Below are 20,855 nucleotides of genomic sequence, written 5' to 3' on the forward strand. Positions count from 1 at the left end.
TGAGGCTTAAATAAAAACTGGAGATCAGTGCAAATTGTTGTAATGTGAGCAGTGGCTTCTAGATGTGACTCAGGGAACCCACCTCCAGAGCCAATGGGTGACCTAAATGTACATTGCGTCACTTGCTCATGAACCAATTATAACTAAGCTCTTCATTCTGGAGGGGCTAAGACTAAATAGTAATGAAATTGTATCATGCTGCTCTTGGCCACTGAAATGGTCAGGGAACCACATGAGTACTGTCAATCGTACCAATAGATGTGTGCTGAGGAATTTCTAGAGTAGACAAGTGCCTTGTTCAGGGACTTGATACAACAAGTGTTTACATGATCGGCATGAGGGTTGCATACGTGTTGGTTTGCTAGTTAAGACACTTGGTTGATAAGAAGAGAAAAAAAAGACCAAGTCAATGACAGAATGCTGGCCATAAAACCGGCCTATGAAGGCCCCAATGGAAACTTAATACCTACCCATCTCCTGTTCAATGTTACGACCCACTTATGACGATGAGACAGAAATGTAAATATGTATTTTATACCTCAACCTTCAAATCACGGTGCTCTAAAAATAGCTCCATACCATAAATAGTAAAAAAATTTAAAAAATTGCTAGTGAAGAATGTAAATGCTTATGAAAGATAATCTCTGATTCATTGCTTTAGGCACCATCAAATCAATAATAAGGGCCACTATTCATGCATGTGTATCCAGTGGCTAAGGTCCACTGATTGGATTCATATTTCCTGATTGAAACATAGGTTGAAGATATCTTCAACCTAGATTAAAACCACCCATCAAAATTCGGAGGAATATCACAATGCAAAACTTGATGAGATCAGACAGCATGAACAGATAGCAATCAGCAGTGAAAGAGAGGTAATGACAGGAAAGTATTCAGTAACCATTGTTGAGAAATATGCCAAATGTTAATTAAATGCCTACAAGGGAATCGAGGAGACAAATGTAAAAGACGAGCCACAGAACAGAATGATCATTGCCATTTCCAGCTGTATATTGCCATCTAGTGTCGCATGAAGGGAGCAACTGAGCATTATGTTTGAATTAGCACAACTGTACTTTTATGTTTGCAGGTTAAGTACGACCAACATTTCTGAATTCATGCAGCAATCATTAAATGACGAGCATGTTTACAACAGACAGAAAGAAGAAAGATTTTGCTTTGTCATGGAGGGTTTAAAGGATTGGGGATTTTTGTGTTATCTTTGGCATGTTTTGCAGTTGGAGGCATTTTGTTTTGAACCACTCTGGAATAATGCATTTGCCTTCTTGCAAACATCAGTATAACGGTGATAAATAAAATGAGAATATCAAGAGATTTGTGGTAGAATAATTTATTTTATTCTGATATACTTTTAAAGAAATAATATACAAAGCTATTTTCGCCCCATCCTCACAAAAACCTCTGGTCCCCCACTATCTGATAAGTGTGTACGTCACTCCTGTTCTACAGACCAACACTTTGGCCGGTGCCTTCCCAAATTTCAGCATGCCACTGATCGATCAGAGGGGTCTTAGGAGAAGGAAGGCGAAGCTAAATTTGTGGATGTGGAAGAGTGAGACAGCATTGTCATGTGAACGTTTCATTGTAAAATAGTTACTTTATTTAGTGAGGCCTAAAAAAAGTTTAACTTCGGTAAAACTAAATGTTGCAAACGTTAACTACGGAATCCATTTAACTACTGCTGTACTGGCTTAGCTAGTATAGTCAAGACAAAGGTGAGTCCCATGAAAAAATGATCCCATCCTGTTCACAAGGACAAAATGTATAATGTGCAATAATTTAGGTTTACATAACCACATAAAACTAAAGACCCTTTCACAATTTTGCAAGAAACTGCACATGATAAGGAATGAATTATTCTGCAGACTCAAGCTAGACAAAACAGACAAGCTTACAAAACATCAAAGTTCGGAAGAGAAACTGGGAAAATAATCAAGTACAGATCAAATGGGGGTTTAGATGGAGGTGCGCGTAGGAGGATATTCAGAGGGTGTGGAGGATGAGAACGTTGCCCTTTATTGTAGGATTCTGTTGAGGGTTTAGTGATATGGACTGGGAGGTTACCAGAAGGTTACTCCATGGGGCAGCATGTTCTGAGTCACCTGGCCCAACGTTAGAGGGGGGTCATAGTCATGTTGGGGTGGGAAGTTAGGAAGTCTACAGACTATTTCCATCCAGCAGGAAAGTGGGGAGAGAGCATGGACAGACAGACAACTTCCATCAAGCAGCTATGCATCTTTGTCAGATCACATAAAAAAAAAGTACTCCGCTAATAATGAACCCATGATCCTGGGACTGCTAAATTCATGATTCCTAACTATATGAGTCTGGAAGGAATCAAAGTTGGCTCATTCAAGAATCTTCTTTGCACTCCTTCAAGTCTATGCTTTAGACGTGTTCATGAATCAGTTGATTCATACATCTCAAGCCAATCTGAGTTCACGCTAGAAACTTCAGTTAATGCATTATGCATAATGTATGCATTCCCAACCGAAACTGGCTATTCCAGAGGAAAAGCCAGATATTCTCAGTTTCTCCAGTGCAACAAACAGTCCACGATTCCAAAAGGCGGCAGCTGTTTCTCAGGTAAGAAAAAGTTATGACCTGTAGGTTCCTCAGAATCGACCGGTTTGGGTGTCCATGAAATGCTCAACTAGGCTTCGTATTCTTTCAGCCTGCAATTTCATAGAAAATTTAAATCTTGGACGCCTAATAAAATCTACACTTTCAGGGGCTTCGGCAATGGTACGCTTCATTGCTTGGCCCATGTCGTCTTCAACAGGCCCAGACTCTTTTCCGTATTCCTCATTTGCCCTTTGGTTCATGACGTTTCAGAAGTGTTCAGACCAGGGCACAGAGGACCTCGTTGAGGGCTTCGACTGCAGTCTTAAGCAGTTCACCGTCCTTCGTCTCCCACACAGGTTCTCAGACCATGTAAGAGTTCTGGTTCTTCAGCTTGTCCAGTTCTTTGCTCTGCTGTCTAAGGAACAGTATTCTGGGAGAAAGAAAAGGACAGTTTTAAGAAAATAAGCAATTTATCGTGTGACATATAGACACAATCGCTGCACAAGACAATTATGATGTGTGTGCTCGCTTGTCCTGTTCTCACCTCTGTTCCCTCAGCGTAGCCTGGATCTCACACACTCTGACTAATGATCTGAGGTTTTTGAGTTCAGTGCAGATCTCAGACATGTAGAGACTGCCCATGTTGTGGGCATCTTCCCGTAACCGTGCTGCCTGAAAGAGAAAGGCGGAGCTGGTTGAGAGAGTGCACCAAAACACAAATGAACCTTTAGCAAGGAGTGCAAATATCAGAAAGAAAAAAATAAGCTTCTTCAGAAGGAAATCCCAAAATCAGAAATGTGTTTCAGTACCGGTTAGTCAGACTACCGAAAAGCCGACACTCACTATGTGTAGGGTCGTAGGCCTGCCTATTGGTTCCATAACCTGCTATCAATGTGTGCAAAAGAAGTGAAAGCAAGTGAACCCTTGTTGTCTGAGTACCCTAAGGCAGGCAGCTTATCTGCTGCTTCTGACTAGCCAGCCCCAGCATTTTTTGGTAGTTCAGCTCTTTGTAGTTGAAGTGATGGCTAAATACACTGCTCAAAAAAAATAAAGGGAACACTAAAATAACATATCCTAGATCTGAATGAAATATTCTTATTAAATACTTTTTTCTTTACATAGTTGTATGTGCCGACAACAAAATCACACAAAAATTATCAATGGAAATCAAATGTATCAACCCATGGAGGTCTGGATTTGGAGTCACACTCAAAATTAAAGTGGAAAACCACACTACAGGCTGATCCAACTTTGATGTAATGTCCTTAAAACAAGTCAAAATGAGGCTCAGTAGTGTGTGTGGCCTCCAAGTGCCTGTATGACCTCCCTACAACGCCTGGGCATGCTCCTGATGAGGTGGCAGATGGTCTCCTGAGGGATCTCCTCCCAGACCTGGACTAAAGCATCCGCCAACTCCTGTACAGTCTGTGGTGCAACGTGGCGTTGGTGGATGGAGCGAGACATGATGTCCCAGGTGTGCTCAATTGGATTCAGGTCTGGGGAACGGGCAGGCCAGTGCATAGCATCAATGCCTTCCTCTTGCAGGAACTGCTGACACACTCCCAGCCACATGAGGTCTAGCATTGTCTTGCATTAAGAGGAACCCAGGGCCAACCGCACCAGCATATGGTCTCACAAGGGGTCTGAGGATCTCATCTCGGTCCCTAATGGCAGTCAGGCTACCTCTGGCTGTGTGGCCCCCCAAAGAAATGCCACCCCACACCATGACTGACCCACCGCCAAACCGGTCATGCTGGAGGATGTTGCAGGCAGCAGAACATTCTCCACGGCGTCTCCAGACTGTCACGTCTGTCACATGTGCTCAGTGTGAACCTGCTTTCATCTGTGAAGAGCAGAGGGCGCCAGTGGCGAATTGGCCAATCTTGGTGTTCTCTGGCAAATGCCAAACGTCCTGCACGGTGTTGGGCTGTAAGCACAACCCCACCTGTGGACGTCGGGCCCTCATACCACCCTCATGGAGTCTGTTTCTGACCGTTTGAGCAGACACATGCATTTTGCAGGGCTCTGGCAGTGCTCCTACTCCTCCTCCTTGCACAAAGGTGGAGGTAGCGGTCCTGCTGCTGGGTTGTTGCCCTCCTACGGCCTCCTCCACGTCTCCTGATGTACTGGCCTGTCTCCTGGTAGCGCCTCCATGCTCTGGACACTACGCTGACAGACACAGCAAACCTTCTTGCCACAGCTCGCATTGATGTGCCATCCTGGATGAGCTGCACTACCTGAGCCACTTGTGTGGGTTGTAGACTCCGTCTCATGCTACCACTACAGTGAAAGCACCGCCAGCATTCAAAAGTGACCAAAACATCAGCCAGGAAGGAAGCATAGGAACTGAGAAGTGGTCTGTGGTTATCACCTGCAGAACCACTCCTTTATTGGGGGTGTCTTGCTAATTGCCTATAATTTCCACCAGTTGTCTATTCCATTGGCACAACAGCATGTGACATTTATTGACAATCAGTGTTGCTTCCTAAGTGGACAGTTTGATTTCACAGAAGTGTAATTGACTTGGAGTTATTGTGTTGTTTAAGTGTTCCCTTTATTTTTTTGAGTAGTGTATATACTATAATGTCCCTTTTCTATCCATCAGGTCTCCATGAGCAGGTGTAACTGAAATGGTTCATAATTGAAAAGCGAGAGTTTGGCTTTTTTGTATTCAATCAACTCCAAATAGGAAATTACCTGAGCCATCTACAGTTGAAGTCGGAAGTTTACATACACCTTAGCTAAATACATTTAAACTCAGTTTCACAATTCCTGATATTTAATCCCAGTAAAAATTCCCTGTTTTAGGTCAGTTAGGATCACCACTGTATTTTAAGAATGTGAAATGTCAGAATAATAGCCACATTCCCAGTGGGTCAGAAGTCTACATACAATCAATTAGTATTTGGTAGCATTGCCTTTAAAATTGTTGAACTTGGGTCAAACGTTTTGGGTAACCTTAAACAAGCTTCCCAGAATAAGGTGGGTAAATTTTGGCCCATTCTTCCTGGCAGAGTTGGTGCAACTGAGGCAGGTTTGTGTATGCCTTCCTCCTTGCACACGCCTTTTCAGTTCTGCCCACACATTTTCTATGAGATTGAGGTCAGGGCTTTGTGATGGCCACTCCAATACCTTGACTTTGTTGTCCTTAAGCCATTTTGCCACAACTTTGGAAGTATGCTTGGGGTCATTGTCCATTTGGAAGACCCATTTGTGATCAACTTCCTGACTGATGTCTTGAGATGTTGCTTCAATATATCCACATAATTTTCCTACCTCATGAAGCCATCTATTTTGTGAAGTGCACCAGTCCCTCCTGCAGAAAAGCACCCTCACAACATGATGCTGCCACACCCGTGCTTCACAGTTGGGATGGTGTTCTTTGGCTTGCAAGCCTCCAAACATATGGCCAAACAGTTCTATTTTTGTTTCATCAGACCAGAGGACATTTCTCCAAAAAGTAAGATCTTTGTCCCATATGCAGTTATATTTTTTGGCAAACCGTAGTCTTTTTTTTAATGGCGGTTTTGGAGCAGTGGCTTCTTCCTTGCTGAGCGGCCTTTCAGGTTATTACTGTGGATATAGATACTTTTGTACCCGTTTCCTCCAGCATCTTCACAAGGTCCTTTGCTGTTGTTCTGGGATTGATATGCACTTTACGCACCAAAGTACATTCATCTCTAGGAGACAGAACGAGTCTTCTTCCTGAGCGGAATGACAGCTGTGTGGTCCCATGGTGTTTATACTTGTGTACAATTGTTTGTACAGATGAATGTGGTACCTTCAGGCATTTGGAAATTGCTCCCAAGGATGAACCAGACTTGTGGAAGTCTACAATTTTTCTGAGGTCTTGGCTGATTTCTTTGATTTTCCCATGATGTCAAGCAAAGAGGCACTGAGTTCAAAGGTAGCCCTTGAAATACATCCACAGGTACACCTCCAATTGACTCAAATGATGTCAATTAGCCTATCAGAAGCTTCTAAAGCCATTACATCATTTTCTGAAATTTTCCAAGCTGTTTAAAGGCACAGTCAACTTAGTGTATGTAAACTTCTGACCGACAGGAATTGTGATAGTGAATTATGAAATAATCTGTCTGTAAACTATTGTTGGGAAAATGACTTATGTCATGCACAAAGTAGACGTCCTAACCAACTTGCCAAAACTATAGTTTGTTAACAAGACAGTTGTGGAGTGGTTGAAAAACTAGTTTTAATGACTCCAACTTAAGTGTATGTAAACTTCCGACTTCAACTGTAGGTACGAAATGTGATTGTATGGTAGTGCTATTTAAAACTGCCGTTATGTAATAATATATACACACAACTCTATGACATGCATATATCCTACTAACATCAATGCATGACTACTAAATTGCTATCACAAATCTTAATTTAACAACTAACATGACCTTCTGTGTATTCCCGTTATATCCACATAGTATGGTATTATTTTCATGATGAATATTGAACCCATTAAAATCGTAGTCATACAGTTGACAGATATTAACATACAAACTACTAACTCGGTGTTCTCATATGTTGATCATCCCGTTATCGCACTTAACAGCGGAGCTCCTACCTGCTTCTCGATGTGCTCGGCGGGCCAGTTCTGGACGTGCCTGATGAGGTTCTCATCAAAGTGAGAGGCCAGCGAGGGAGTGAAGGAGCCGGGAGTGCTGGACTGGGCTGAGGCGACGTTGAGAACCGAATGGCCGCCGGTGGCGTTGCCGTTAGGTCCTGATGGCGGACTCCCCTGACTGCTGGACAAGAGAGAAAGCAGAGTCGTTATAAGGAGAGTAAGGCTCCATCCAGAAACAACCTCCAGTCTACCACCTACACACCTGTGTTGATTGGAAAGGTTTGGATAGGTGGCTACTACAAAAGCACTTTTATACATTCAAGCCTTCCAGATATACACAAGTGCCTCTACATTTCAAACTACCTCCGCTGTCGGAGAGTTCGGGGGTCCTCTGGATGTTTCTCTGCTGAAGCCTGTTGAGAAACTGGTCCTGGTTTCACTGGGGTAACCTACAGAGGCACAGAGGGGAGAGGGAGGGATGGAGAGAGTAAGCCATTAAAAAGGGAGTGTGTAAGATAAGGAAACAATTAAGAAAATTAAAGCAAGAAACAGGGTAGGAGAGAAGAGAGCAGAGGTGAATGGAGATAAAAGAATGGTGACGTGGGGAGAAAGAAACAGGTCACAGGGTTAAAATGAAAAAAATGAAAAAAACAATACACCCCCAATCATAATATTATTTGACAAGTTTAGAGTTTCCGCGAAGGTGCTGACCTTTGGTTGGGAGGAGGCAGGAGGCATGCTGAGTGGGGGTTTCTGGTTATGGAGGTTGGTCTGGGGCGTGCCGTTCCTGGGTGACACATATGAGCGGGGTGAGGAGGTGTCCGACATTAGCGATATGGGTGACTGACTCGCCTGCTGGGCCGCTATTGGTTCATGTCCAGGAGGGGAATAGGACAAAGGAGGAAATATTTTTAATGATAGCAACCTTAATCTCACATACAAAAGTTATTACTATACGGAACAAAAATATAAACGCAACATGCAACAATTTCAAAGATTTTACAGTTCATATAAGGAAATCATTTAATTTCAATAAAAGCTATGGACTGGGGTCCACTCAATTTGTAGGATATTTTATTTCTGATCATGAAACATGAGACCAACACTTTACATGTTGCGTTTATATTTTTGTTCAGTATATAAATTATACATTTGCCTATAAGGACCATCATTTTAAAGGTTTTATTTTTCTTATGCATCCAAAACTTTGTGAAATTCCGTGGCTATTGTTGCTTTGAGGACTAGCCTGGTTAAATACGTCAAGAGCAACATTTTTTTAAATTATTCAACAGAAAACCAAATCAGATGTTGCCCTGAACTGAAGGACGCCCATACACCTTCTTGAGAGATAAGTAACATTTCCAGTTACAGATTTTAACAATAACAGCTTCCATGAAAACATTTAATAGGAAAATGCTTACAATGTATTTCTTTCTGAATAACATGTCAGAGTGCAATGTAAGCATAGCTCTATTTACCAACCACAAGACACTGAAAAATCTGTAAAACCAGTCTATCTAACAAAAAAGAAAGGCATCAAAAAGATCACCAGAAAGGTGACATAACAGCGGCCATACCTTGGTTGGAGGATTGTTGAGCAGCTTGGGAAAGCAGAGAAGTGATGTTGAAAGCAGACGGTCCAGCAGTGAGGAGTTTATGAAGCATAGACTGCAAGGAAGCTTGGGTGACAGCAGCCGCGAGGACTGGAGGAGGGAAAAAACACACAGGAAAATGAGAAAAATACAGATACGTACACACAAGCAAACAGGCAACAAACTTGTGTATGTATGTATGTATGTATGTATGTAACACATACACAGATGGGTCCATACACATACATTAACAAAGAGCAAGAGAGGAGAGGGGTTGTTGAGTGACACAGTGAAACAGAGGTGAGCAGACATGATATAGGCTATACAAAACTGTCATTGAATGGGTGGTTTAATTTGATGATTTTATATTTACAACCCAGTTGGTAGGCAAGAATCCCTTTTCTCAGGATCACTCATCCACAACAATAGAACCCACCAACCCTTCGCCTCGATTAAGCTACTCCCTATATGGTGAATTAAGCCGATTCAATATCTGGTCGGAGTAAGAGAAACTAGAAACCAAATGGGATCAGAATGAAGATCAAATCCACGTTGGTTTTGTGGTCATATAATAACTCCAGATATCAGAAAATCCAAATGTGTTTCACATTTCAGTACAGCGGTGTGTGTGGGGGGGGGGGGGGGGGGGGGGGGGGGGGGGGTGTAACTCCCATGTTTTACAATACTGATGCTCCATGAACATTTACATAGAAAACATGACACTCAGATTTGCCCTTTGAGCTTAAAGTCCTATTTTGCGACTTGGGGCTCGTGCCAATTAAGCCCTTTTCAACCAGTGAGCCATTTGAACTCAGGTACAGTAAAGATCAAGCAGGAGAAATGTGGAATTGGCCAACTCACCCTCATTGATCTTGGCCATGTCCATGCTGCCGTTGTTCATCTGCAGAGTGGCTTGCAGCGCTGGGAGGAGCTGCCGCAGGAGGGCGGGGTCTTGGAGCAGGCCCGAGGCCTGGGTTTGGACAGAGGGGGACACCGGGACCGTGGAGGAGGAAGATGAAGGGGTGGGGTTAGAGCCAGATGCTTGGTTCAGGCCCGGATTGGTGGAGGAAGAGGACTGAGAAGGTGCAGATTTGGAGGACTTGTCCCCTGAAGTGCTCTCTGTGGGGCAAAAAGAACAACAAGTTAGGGCTGCGGACACTGGCTTGACACATAGGATGCACCTCTATAGTTCATAGTGACTTCCTTTCCACCTCAACTTTTTTCACACATTGAAAAGGTGATCGCCATAATGCATAGTTGTCAAGTCTTTTCAGATCAGTGCAGAGGAAGGAGAGGACACAAGGAAAACAAGTCACTTCTCACTATTGACACATTGGCCATATTGTAAGACTGTAGATGATTTCATATACAAGTATAGTCATAATATCACAACAAAAAGGTACTCTTTAAATAGGCAGGCAAGTAAAAATCCAGATGTTACTGCTGCATCTGAAACCTAGACTACACCTCCCATACGCTCTACCTCTGTAGTTTTTATACTCACTTGTGGTGGCTGTGTCGACAGACTCTCGTCTGTAGTCCCGGTCTTTCGGGAAAGTGTTGGACTCCCTCTTAGATGGGTCTTTCTGCCTCTGCTCTCTGGACACAATGAAACACAAACGCAAGGTCACTGTCAGGTTTAAGTTAAATTAAGCGGAGTGTAATTGCTGGTTGAATACAGATTGGGAATGTAATTTCATGTCCAGACTTCTGTCAGAATGTGTAATCTACCAATCTCCGTTTTGGGACATTTTAGCATGCTATATATAGTAGGGCCCAAAAACTCAGTTTTATTCGTTGCCTGTTTGGTTTTTCCCATTTAGAATTGTTCAGTTTTTTTTCTCTTCGGGTTTTCGCTCCCAAAATCACTTTAATAGAAAAACAAAATCCAAGTCCACAACAATGCTTAAACCACATCAGGACACCACTTTTGAAATCTGGAAAAACCCTTTAAATCAAGTTTGCAGAGACTTAGGTTAGCCGTGTTTCTGTAGCACACATGTGATTGCATAGTTTGCTAAACAAATTGCCACTGGATTGATTACAATAATCATGATATCATTCTGCCAGGTAGGCATAGGATACTTTGTAGTGAAAATTTAATTGAAAAGGGTTTTGAGAAAGCCTTTCCATCGTTGACCGTTGTCATTAGCATCATCGCTAACAGCTGGGCATACACAAAGTAGACAGATGCACGCACAAATACAGGGGAATTCCCACGTTGCTCTACAGAAGGTTGAAAGAAAATATTAATAACTGATGCATTTTGATTCTTGTCTTGTGAAAATGTTGGGCAAATTGAATACATTTAAAATTGTTGAATTCCGTTTTAATGTCTGGATTCAGAGATTCCATCTGCGTTTTCCGTATCAGGGATGTTATAGGGCCCTACAATAATTCAATCAATGAAATTAGGCTCATAAATATGTTAGAATGGGCAGTCGGACTACGGCAGCCACGCGGCTATGGATTCTGTATTGAGTTTTAGGGTAGAAACGGAAAGGTTGAGGGAAAAGAGAAGAGTATGGCGCTTAGGAGTGACACTTTTTCCATGATTCAAGTCCTTACCTCTCCAGCCAGTCTTTGGGCTTCTCCCATTGAGAGACCTCAGTCCTGCAGTTGTAGTAGTACTTCTTGCCGGAGGAGCTGATGTGCTCGGACCAGTCGTCTGCAGGCTCATGAGGCTGAGGGAAGAAGGCACGACAAATAGGTTAACTAACACTCTAGGGTAGGTTTTGCAGAGTGCAAACAAAGTTCGAATCCGCATGTGGGGAAACAGCACTACTGTACTCCCTAGCACTTTTCCAATTGTTTTTATTGTTTTTATTTATTTTATTATTTTTTTGCAGTAAAGATCTAACGTGCATGCAATGGAATAAAATCAGTGTTCATTGTTTGCAGTAACTTCATTGTTGTTGTAATATCCCAAACGGACATGGCAGTATCACCAACTAAGGATTCTAGCTTTAAGATCAAGTAGGCCTACATTCGGGGATGTGATCAGCACTACATGGAAAATCAGGGGAAAGGCTAGTGGCTAGTGATCAGATTCACATGTAAAATCCTGTGTGGGGATCCTTGCTTAAAGTATTGGGCCTAACCGATTCAAATGTAAGAAACAATGTGGTTTATCTGGAAAACACATTTTAGTCTAATTTGGAGAATGGTCAATACATTTTTCTTTGACAACATACTAAAAGCAATGTTAGAAGGCATCAAGTAAATACAGTACAATAAATAAACACAGGATGTGAGCATATAGGCCTAGACTTTGCACTGTTGTTAAGAGCAAGTTACCTAAACCTGCACACTATTTAGGCTAGTCTGCCTCTGTCAAATGTGTTTGTCAGGGTGTATGCCTATTTGCTGATACTCTCTGCTTATCCCCGTTACACTGCCTTTCCTGTCTACACAGAGAACATACTCAACAAGGCTAGCAGTAATACTCGGCTAGTGGGCCAGGCTCCGAGGCATTCATTTAGGTCATTTATAGGTGTTTTCTTGACAGTGTTGAAAGACTTGAAATGCATGCGGAGCTAACCCTTCGGTTCGAGGGGCTGATATCTCGATGCAAAAGTAAATCTACCCCATTGTTTCTCTGCAGAAGTGTATGTATGTATGTATGTATGTATGTATGTGGTGAGCTGTGGAAAGAATCTTCTTTTGAAAGACTGATTATCATCACCATCAACGTCTTGATGGAGATGAACACCAGAGAACAACCAACCAAAATCTCATCATTTGATTTGATTTTTTCATTTGATTTGACATAGACATTTGAATGTGTAGTCCAGTTTCGTGTGACAAATGACCTCAATTGTCTCTCATCCGGACAGAGCCAATTGAGGTCATTTGTCAAACGAAACTCGACTACACATTCAAATGTCTACGTCAAATCAAATTTTATTTGTGACTTTGTAAACAGGTGTAGACTAACAGTGAAATGCCTACATATGGGCCCTTCCCAACAATGCAGAGATAGAAAAAACTAGAAAGATAACAAGGAATAAATACACAATGAGTTACGATAACTTGTCCATGGGGTACCAGTACCGAGTCGATGTGCATACTGGAAGGGGTAAAATGAATAGGCAACAGGATAGATAATAAGCAGTAGCTCAACATTTAACACCATAGTACCCTCCAAACTCGCCACTAAGCTCGAGACATTGGGTCTCGACCCAGCCCTGTGCAACTGGGTCCTGGACTTTCTGACGGGACGCCCCCAGGCGGCGAGGGTAAGAAACAGAATAGCCACCCCGCTGGGGCCCCACAAGGGTGCGTTCTCAGCACTCTCCTGTACTCCCTGTTCACCCACGACTGTGTGGCCATGCACACTTCCAACTCAATCATCAAGTTTGCAGACGACACTACAGTGGTAGGCTTGATTACCAACAACGACGAGAATGCCTACAGGGAGGAGGTGAGGGCCCTCGGAGTGTGGTGTAAGTAAAATAACCTCACAGTCAACTTCAACAAAAGGAGATGATCGAGGATTTCAGGAAACAGTAGAGGGAGCACCCCCCTATCCACATCGACGGGACAGCAGTGGAAAATGTGGAAAGTTAAGTTCCTCTGCGTACACATCACGGACAAACTGAATTGGTCCACCCACACAGACAGTGTGGTGAAGGCGGCGCAACAGCACCTCTTCAACCTCAGGAGACTGAAGGACTACCTGACATGATGACTCCTTGCTGTCCCCAGTCCACCTGACCGTGCTGCTGCTCCAGTTTCAACTGTTCTGCCTTATTATTATTCGACCATGCTGGTCATTTATGAACATTTGAACATCTTGGCCATGTTCTGTTATAATCTCCACCCGGCACAGCCAGAAGAGGACTGGCCACCCCACATAGCCTGGTTCCTCTCTAGGTTTATTCCTAGGTTTTGGCCTTTCTAGTGAGTTTTTCCTAGCCACCGTGCTTCTACACCTGCATTGCTTGCTGTTTGGGGTTTTAGGCTGGGTTTCTGTACAGCACTGAGATATCAGCTGATGTACGAAGGGCTATATAAATAAATTTGATTTGAAGAAATTTGGCTTGTCACCAAAAACACTCAAACTTTTACAGATACACAATTGAGAGCATCCTGTCGGGCTGTATCACTGCCTGGTACAGCAACTGCTCCGCCCACAACTGTAAGGCTCTCCAGAGGGTAGTAAGGTCTGCACAACACATCACCGGGGGCAAACTACTTGCCATCCAGGACACCTACATCTCCTGATGTCACAGGAAGGCCAAAAAGATCATCAAGGACAACAACCACCCGAGCCACTGCATGTTCACCCCGCTATCATCCAGACAACGAGTTCAGTTCAGGTGCATCAAAACTGGGACCTAGAGACTGAAAAACAGCTTCTATCTCAAGGCCAGCCGACTGTTAAACAGCCATCACTAACATTGAGTGGCTGCTGCCAACATACAGACTCAAATCTCTAGCCACTTTAATAATTGATGTAATACATGTATCACTAGCCACATCAAACAATGCCACTCACTGTTTACATTCCTTACATTACTCATCTCATATGTATATACTGTACTCTATACCATCTACTGCATCTTGCCTATGCCTCATGGCCATCGCTCATCCATATGTACATATTCTTATTCATCTCTTTAGACTTGTGTGTATAAGGTAGCTGTTGTGAAATTGTTAGAATACTTGTTAGACATTACTGCACTGTCGGAACTAGAAGCACAAGCATTTTGCTACACTCGCATTAACATCTGCTAACCATGTGTATGTGACCAATAAAATTTGATTTGATGTCGAGTCAAAAGAGTTGTAGTACAAAAAGGGGGGTGGCCTCAATGCAGATAACCCAGGTAGCTTTTTGGTTAAATATTTAGCAGTGTTATGGCTTGGGGGGTAGCTGTTCAGGGTCCTGTTGGTTTCAGACTTGGTGCACTGGTATCGCTTGCCGTGCAGTAGCAGAGTACACTATGACTTGGGTGGCTGGAGTCTGACAATTTTTAGGGCCTTCCTCTGACACCGCCTGGTATAGAGGTCCTGGGTGGCAGGGTGCTTGTCCGCACTATCCTCTGTAGCGCCTTGCTGTCAGATGCCAAGCAGTTGCCATACGAAACACTGATGCAGCCAGTGAAGATGCTCTCATTAGCGCAGCTATAGAACTTGCCTATGACTTGTATATGAGTTTGTCCTGTGGCTCAGGGGCCCATGATGTATTATTATAGCCATAGCCTGGTGAATGCCTACTTTCAGAAATAATTTGTTCAAGAAGAAAGAAGTCTTACTGTGTCTGACGCCTTGCTTTGATTTGAGTGGGAGCTGTGGTTGTGCACATTCTCTTGCGGAGAGCAGCTGGTACCTATAAAATAAACAACATGAGAACACTTATGAGAAATAAAACAGAATTAGCAATGATAGACATGACAAGTGAGGCTACCCATTCATTGAACAAAATATTTGTGCAGTAACATGGAATTTACAGTGGCTATCCATTTTATGAAGTACCCGGGTACAGTATGTCGAAAATGTATACTTTAGTGCACAAGAGAATACTAATATCGCCTAGGTGCATGTCAGTTTTAGCATTCTACAGCGCTTGCTCATTTGGCAAGACAGTAACAAGTTAACTAGCTATAAACTGGTAGCCAGGCTACCATATACTAGCACTTGTGGAACACCAGCTACATAACTTCCTATGCTAATGTTGCATTGATGTCTGTGTATAGACTTGACCAACAGTTGTGTGTGTATATCTTCAGTCAGGAATTGGGCCTTAGGCTAGACTTGACAGTGATTTAAATAGTTCCAGTGGTCAATGTATTGTTGTACGTGAGTATCTATGCATGTTTTGAGCAGGTGACGTGTGCAGAAGAAGTCCAAGTGATTTTAATAGCCCAATCAACAGTGTATATATATTTTAAGCAGCAGAACAAGATAACAGATTATTTTTAATTTGATGTAGGATCTCGCTAGCCTAGTCCCAGATAAAGCCAACTCCAAAAGGTTGCTTGGCATAACGAAGACCACAGGAATTGGCTAAACAGCACAAACATACCTAGGACCAGGTTAAGCTCTCATCTGGCTGAACAAACGTGCAAGCTTCTCTGTGCACACAGTACTGTTGACAAGCATACAGAGAAGGGAACATCTGCATTTGTGTGTAGCTCGGTTCTCTTTGGGCTTACCACCATCTTTGCCTCGGAGTGTGTGAAATGTTTTTGTTTTGCTGTGCCCGTCGCTGTACTTATTGACCGGACTTTCATCAGAGCGCCGGAGCATTTTGTAGGGCGGTGTAGGATCTGATAACCCATCTCGCATTTTATCGTGACCGTGAAGGGTGGTAGATTGACTCTTTGGCTGGGATTTGTGAGTCTGCAATACAAATAGACTTGTGTTAGTCAACATATCATTAGAAAGCCACCTCTTCTGTTTGATAAACACCTGACATTATACTGTAGGCCTATTTCCCACTCTTGACATTGTGCTGTAATTCTCATTCCTGCCTATGTATGCACAACCGTTTGTAATGTTTTTTTTATTCCCTAACCTTAACCCAATTATTTTTGCCTGCATTTGTCATTACGGTTCTGTAATTGTTGGACTTTTATAAAGCATCTTACGGTGGGTTAATCCTTGTGCAGTATTCAGACTAGCAAACTAACTTTCGGTATAGGTCGTTATCAATAAAACGCCACAACATGATGAAGAGCGTTCGATTTGGCTGCTGGGGGGGGGGTTAATATCATCACCTCTTGAAGAGCATAGTCAGGACTACACATTTCCACATTTAGCTCTGTAAGAGTTATATTGCAAGTAACAATGCTTTTTTTTTATGGTCAGTAGCTAAACATCAATGCATAATGTATTTTCAAATACGTGAGTGTAGCCTATCCATTTGTCACGTCGCTAGCTAAACAACCGACTTGTCATTTCGCTTGCTTCATCAGCGATTGGGATTTTGGAAAGAGTTTGACATCTGCAACTCCTCATCCTTGTAAAAAGTTGTCAGTCGGACTACTGTCATCACCACCATAGATCAAACAGTATTTGGATATCGCCATCTTGTTTATCCCCTCAAAGTTAGCTTGTTAAACTAGCCATATTGACGTGATATGTGATTTGCTAGCCAATTTGATGTGGTCCATCATGTCTGTCAGCAATTGCGATTAAACACTCTTTAAAGCAATGTTGAAAATGGGATAGCGTTATCTAACTTCGCTAGGTAACAGAGCTACGTTGGTTGGAGAGAGAAAAAAGTACACTCACGTTACTAGGTCTACTTACCACACTGTTTAGCCAACTGTACAACGTTTCTACCCGTAGCTTGCACAATAAACATTATCAGCCAACAGTAGGGCCTACATCCGCAAATGCGCCCTTCTGCTGCTTGACAGGCAAAGCGCAAAGGCTTGTCAGGTAGCTATCGTTCACATATATCAAATTAATGGTGGCCAATATGAGATATCGTGAGGCTACCCTCACGTATCTAAAAGTACATGATCAATTGATATTTGCTGATCGTTTAAAACATGCGGTTACTTGCTGTATAACTTAGATTCGCGCTAAATGGGCGCAATCGGAAATGTGTATTTCTGACTACGCTCTTCAAAGGGTTATTACAACCAAATAGTTAATATTTATTTAACAATCCCTTAAAAATGTAATGTAGTTGTCAATGGTTTCAGCGCTCTCCACCTTGTGATGTTTTATTGATAAAGACCTAGCTATAGTTAGCTCTTACTAACGTTAGCGTTACCGATCAGAAGATAATTATCCAGCTACACTAGCTAGCAAATTGGCTATTTAGTAGGTTATATACGATATGGTAATGCTACATTCGTTATCCTGCTGGGTATCAAGGCCTGCAATTTCAAGCTCTCTCGTAAAGGTAAACATGGTTAGCGTTGGCTAGCTACGTCACGGGAAAACAGTCAGCAGTTAGTTAAGTTAGCTGGCTAGTTAACCATCAGTTGTTTCTAAACACATTAACGTAGTTCGCTAGTGTAAATAGCTAACGTTAGATGTAGGCCAACGTATCTTCAGTAACGTAATTTTGCACAAAACTGAGCCATGGCTTGGGAGTTGCAAAGCCAGGCTGAGGCCTGCCTAGCTTACGAGTTAAGTTAGCTAACGTTAGTTAGGTTGCTATTTTAACCAGTTATAGTAGCTAACTAAGTTAGCTAGATAACATACTTGTTAACCAGGCAGCTAGCTAATTAGCCTGTATTCACCATTTACCTGATAGGGTTGGGAATCCCTTCGGTCGTTGCACCTGAAATATAGGAAAATAAAGTTAGCCAAGTTATAGGGCACGCATCTAAAATGTTGATGCCGTCTCTGCTCGCGCTGCAAAATATGCTACAAGTAGCTAGCTAGCGAAAATCGAGTTAGCTGTAACTAGCTAGACATGATAGTTGGCAGCATTGTTTTAAAGGACTGGTGGAGCCGTCAATGAGAAGTGGCAGTAAAATGTATTGTCGTTTACCCATCGCTGAGTCTCGGTTGTTTCCTTGCATGCATTACCATCAATGCCGTGTTGATGTGTGTGTGCGCGCGAGGGGGTGAACTATGGACAACAAAATAGTATTCTCGTCTTTGGTAACTTAATCTTGGCGACGTCTCTGTATTTAGTTAGCCAGCTAGGGACGCTAGCAACTAAATTTTTACAGTGGCTAGCTACGCTATGTTGAAAACGGCCTTTGGTACATTTTTTGCTCGCCTAAACTGCACAATCTCTCCAGTGCAGTGCAAGGAAACAGACGAAGCAATGCGAACTGCCCCGCCTCCAATGTCTTAGCTATTTCCGGGATACTCCCATGTCGCAAATCATAATTTATAAAGGGTTTGCAACGCAGTCTTACAAATAACTTGCTCACCAAGAAAGGTGGACACAGAGGAAATACAGTGGTTGAAATAACAACACAGCTCACCTAACTGCTAATGCACATGGCTAAGAAAAGGAGATGATGAAAGCAAGGTTCACAAAAGTATTTATAAAAGTGGTATGCATATGCGCTTTCTCCTACCCCAGTAGCCTATTTCGATAGTCTAAAAAAAAACTCTCACAGTGCCCAATGCAACATTCAATTATAAATCAATCACTATCCCCTTCCCCTAGTGTTCTTAGTTCATCCATGGGCTTTGCAAAGCATTGCCCAATCTAATCAAAGTGATAGTTTGTTGAATTTCACAGCACTAGGCTGAGACAAAAGCCTAAATAGACGGTGGCCCTTCTGGGCCAGTAAGAACACTTCCCATATTTTGCAGGGATTGACCCTGATCTGGACAGCCTACCAATCAGGACCAATGCTGTTTTTATGTATTGCTGTCTGTCTAGTATGTCTGTCTGTTCATCTATATAATGGCAAGGAGACATCAGACCATGCCTTTGTTTGGCCTCTGCTTTCCAATGCCTGTTCTGGTCCACTCAGATCCAAATTAACCGACCTTGTGATATAGAACTGATGGGGAAACGTGTAGGGCGAGGGGGACATTTGAACCAAAGTTTTATTGAACCTTTACGCTTGCCTGGTAAATTTGGGTCAGAGCTGGTGACAGGTCACATGGACCAATACTGTCTGGATCAGACTGGCTCTTACTGCTTTTACTCTATGTTTGTCTCTTATTTTGTTCACATGTGGATGTTCAAATGGACCCAACATCTCACGTTTTAGAAGGAGAAACATCCATGGAGTAATTTTCTCTCTGGTGAGTGTTACCTAATTTGTACTGTGCTGAGCTTGCTGAATTGCATATTGACACCATCACTATTTACATTATTTACTTTATTTTGATCCAATAGCTGTAGAGGATGGTTTGTAAAAACAAATAAACAAACTTGTTAGGGAGGGAAAAGCCATCTGTTCTTTTTGGTCACAAACACAAATGATGCTTGATAAATCAGATGAACTGTGTTGAATCTGCACATCTGCACACTGTTGAATCTAACAGTGTGCAGATGTGCAGATTCAACAGTGTGCAGATTCAACACAGTTCATCTGATTTATCAAGCACCATTTTTAGTTGTTTCCGTTCTCTTTAAAGTATTGAGTCATTTTCCACTCACACAGTACAATATTCATATTTTTATTGTCAACAAAAGTCACAAACTGACTCAGTTGCTTGCTAGTCAACTGCTTAGGAATATAGATCGCAGCCATATACTTGCTTTCACGTATCCCACAGATGCATTTGCTTGATCGGTTTCAGTGTACATTCAATCTGTGTACATCAATCAATGATGTCACATGAAGGACAGAAAAGCTATGATTCTGTGGTGAGAGAGCATATACTTGTATAATTGGTTGGGAGAACTTACACTTCAATAACATGGCACTAGGTGGGGTGTATAAAGAATGTGGACTATTGAAAGATTTGGTTTCAATGAGAGTCACAGAAAATGGCTGCATTGGGCTCACATTTAACTCACATAACATTTAACTCACATTTCTATCTGAAATCAGTCAGGTCTTACACTGAACTACATAATAGATCTTCAAAAACGGACATGTCAAATCTGCTAAATTGCAAACATTTGACCTATCTTATCCACTTGGTGGCAGTAATACCATATAGCAGAACATGTTTTCGGACCATAGCGGTTTTCTTTTCTTTTTCTACTCCATTAAAGGCCCAATGCAGCCATTTTTTTTTATCTCAATATCAAATCATTTCTGGGCACCTTACTGTGATTGGTTTCAATCAAAAAAGTTTGAATTAAAAAAGAAACAAAATAGCTTCTTAGCAAGAGCAATTTCTCAAACAATATTTTTTTTAGGACTGTCTGGGAGTGGTCTGAGTGGGGAGGGGAAACTGAAAACTAGCTGGTTTGGAGCTGTCTTTTGTATTGGTCCATTAGCTAATTTACTGCCTGGTGATGTCATAAGTCAGGCCAAAACTCCTTCCCACCAAAACAGACTGAAGTTTCAGGCGGTCTTTTCAAACAACACTTACACCAAAAGGGCATTATCGTCAATTTCACAGTATTATTTCAACCTCATAGTGTGGAAATATATATAAAATACAGGAAATAACGTTTTTGACTGCACTGGGCCTTTAAGATTGTTGGACACTAGAATGAAATACTGAGAACAAGACATGCAGAACTGTTTCAGTGTATG

General features: G+C 42.3%; 2 protein-coding genes across 3 annotated transcripts in view; one reads left to right on the forward strand and one right to left on the reverse strand.

Annotated features, from left to right (window-relative positions):
• Window positions 1-1,055: 1,055 nt before the first annotated feature.
• On the reverse strand, window positions 1,056-18,520 carry LOC139386585 (WW domain-containing adapter protein with coiled-coil-like). Of its 2 annotated transcripts, none has more exons than XM_071132253.1 (13): window positions 18,221-18,520; window positions 17,974-18,007; window positions 15,921-16,107; window positions 15,021-15,094; window positions 11,329-11,444; window positions 10,265-10,359; window positions 9,622-9,879; window positions 8,746-8,871; window positions 7,880-8,031; window positions 7,532-7,617; window positions 7,169-7,346; window positions 3,131-3,258; window positions 1,056-3,016 (listed from the first exon to the last, which is right to left on the reverse strand). In XM_071132253.1, exons 1-13 carry the CDS (start codon window positions 18,259-18,261, stop codon window positions 2,947-2,949), a joined length of 1,545 nt encoding a protein of 514 aa, XP_070988354.1. In that variant the 5' UTR covers window positions 18,262-18,520; the 3' UTR covers window positions 1,056-2,946. The 2 variants fall into 2 exon arrangements, with proteins under 2 accessions (XP_070988354.1, XP_070988353.1); XM_071132252.1 differs by having other exon boundaries at window positions 1,209-3,016; window positions 7,169-7,349; window positions 18,221-18,506.
• A 731-nt stretch (window positions 18,521-19,251) lies between these two features.
• LOC139386983 (MAGUK p55 subfamily member 7-like) overlaps window positions 19,252-20,855 on the forward strand; it is a 58,595-nt gene continuing 56,991 nt past the window's right edge. The window contains exon 1 of the mRNA XM_071132904.1: window positions 19,252-19,443. The gene's annotated coding sequence lies outside the window, so the exon portion shown is untranslated. The remainder of the gene's footprint in view (window positions 19,444-20,855) is intronic.

The sequence above is a fragment of the Oncorhynchus clarkii genome, chromosome 28 (assembly GCF_045791955.1).
Source record: "Oncorhynchus clarkii lewisi isolate Uvic-CL-2024 chromosome 28, UVic_Ocla_1.0, whole genome shotgun sequence".
In the NCBI taxonomy this organism is placed as follows: domain Eukaryota; kingdom Metazoa; phylum Chordata; class Actinopteri; order Salmoniformes; family Salmonidae; genus Oncorhynchus; species Oncorhynchus clarkii.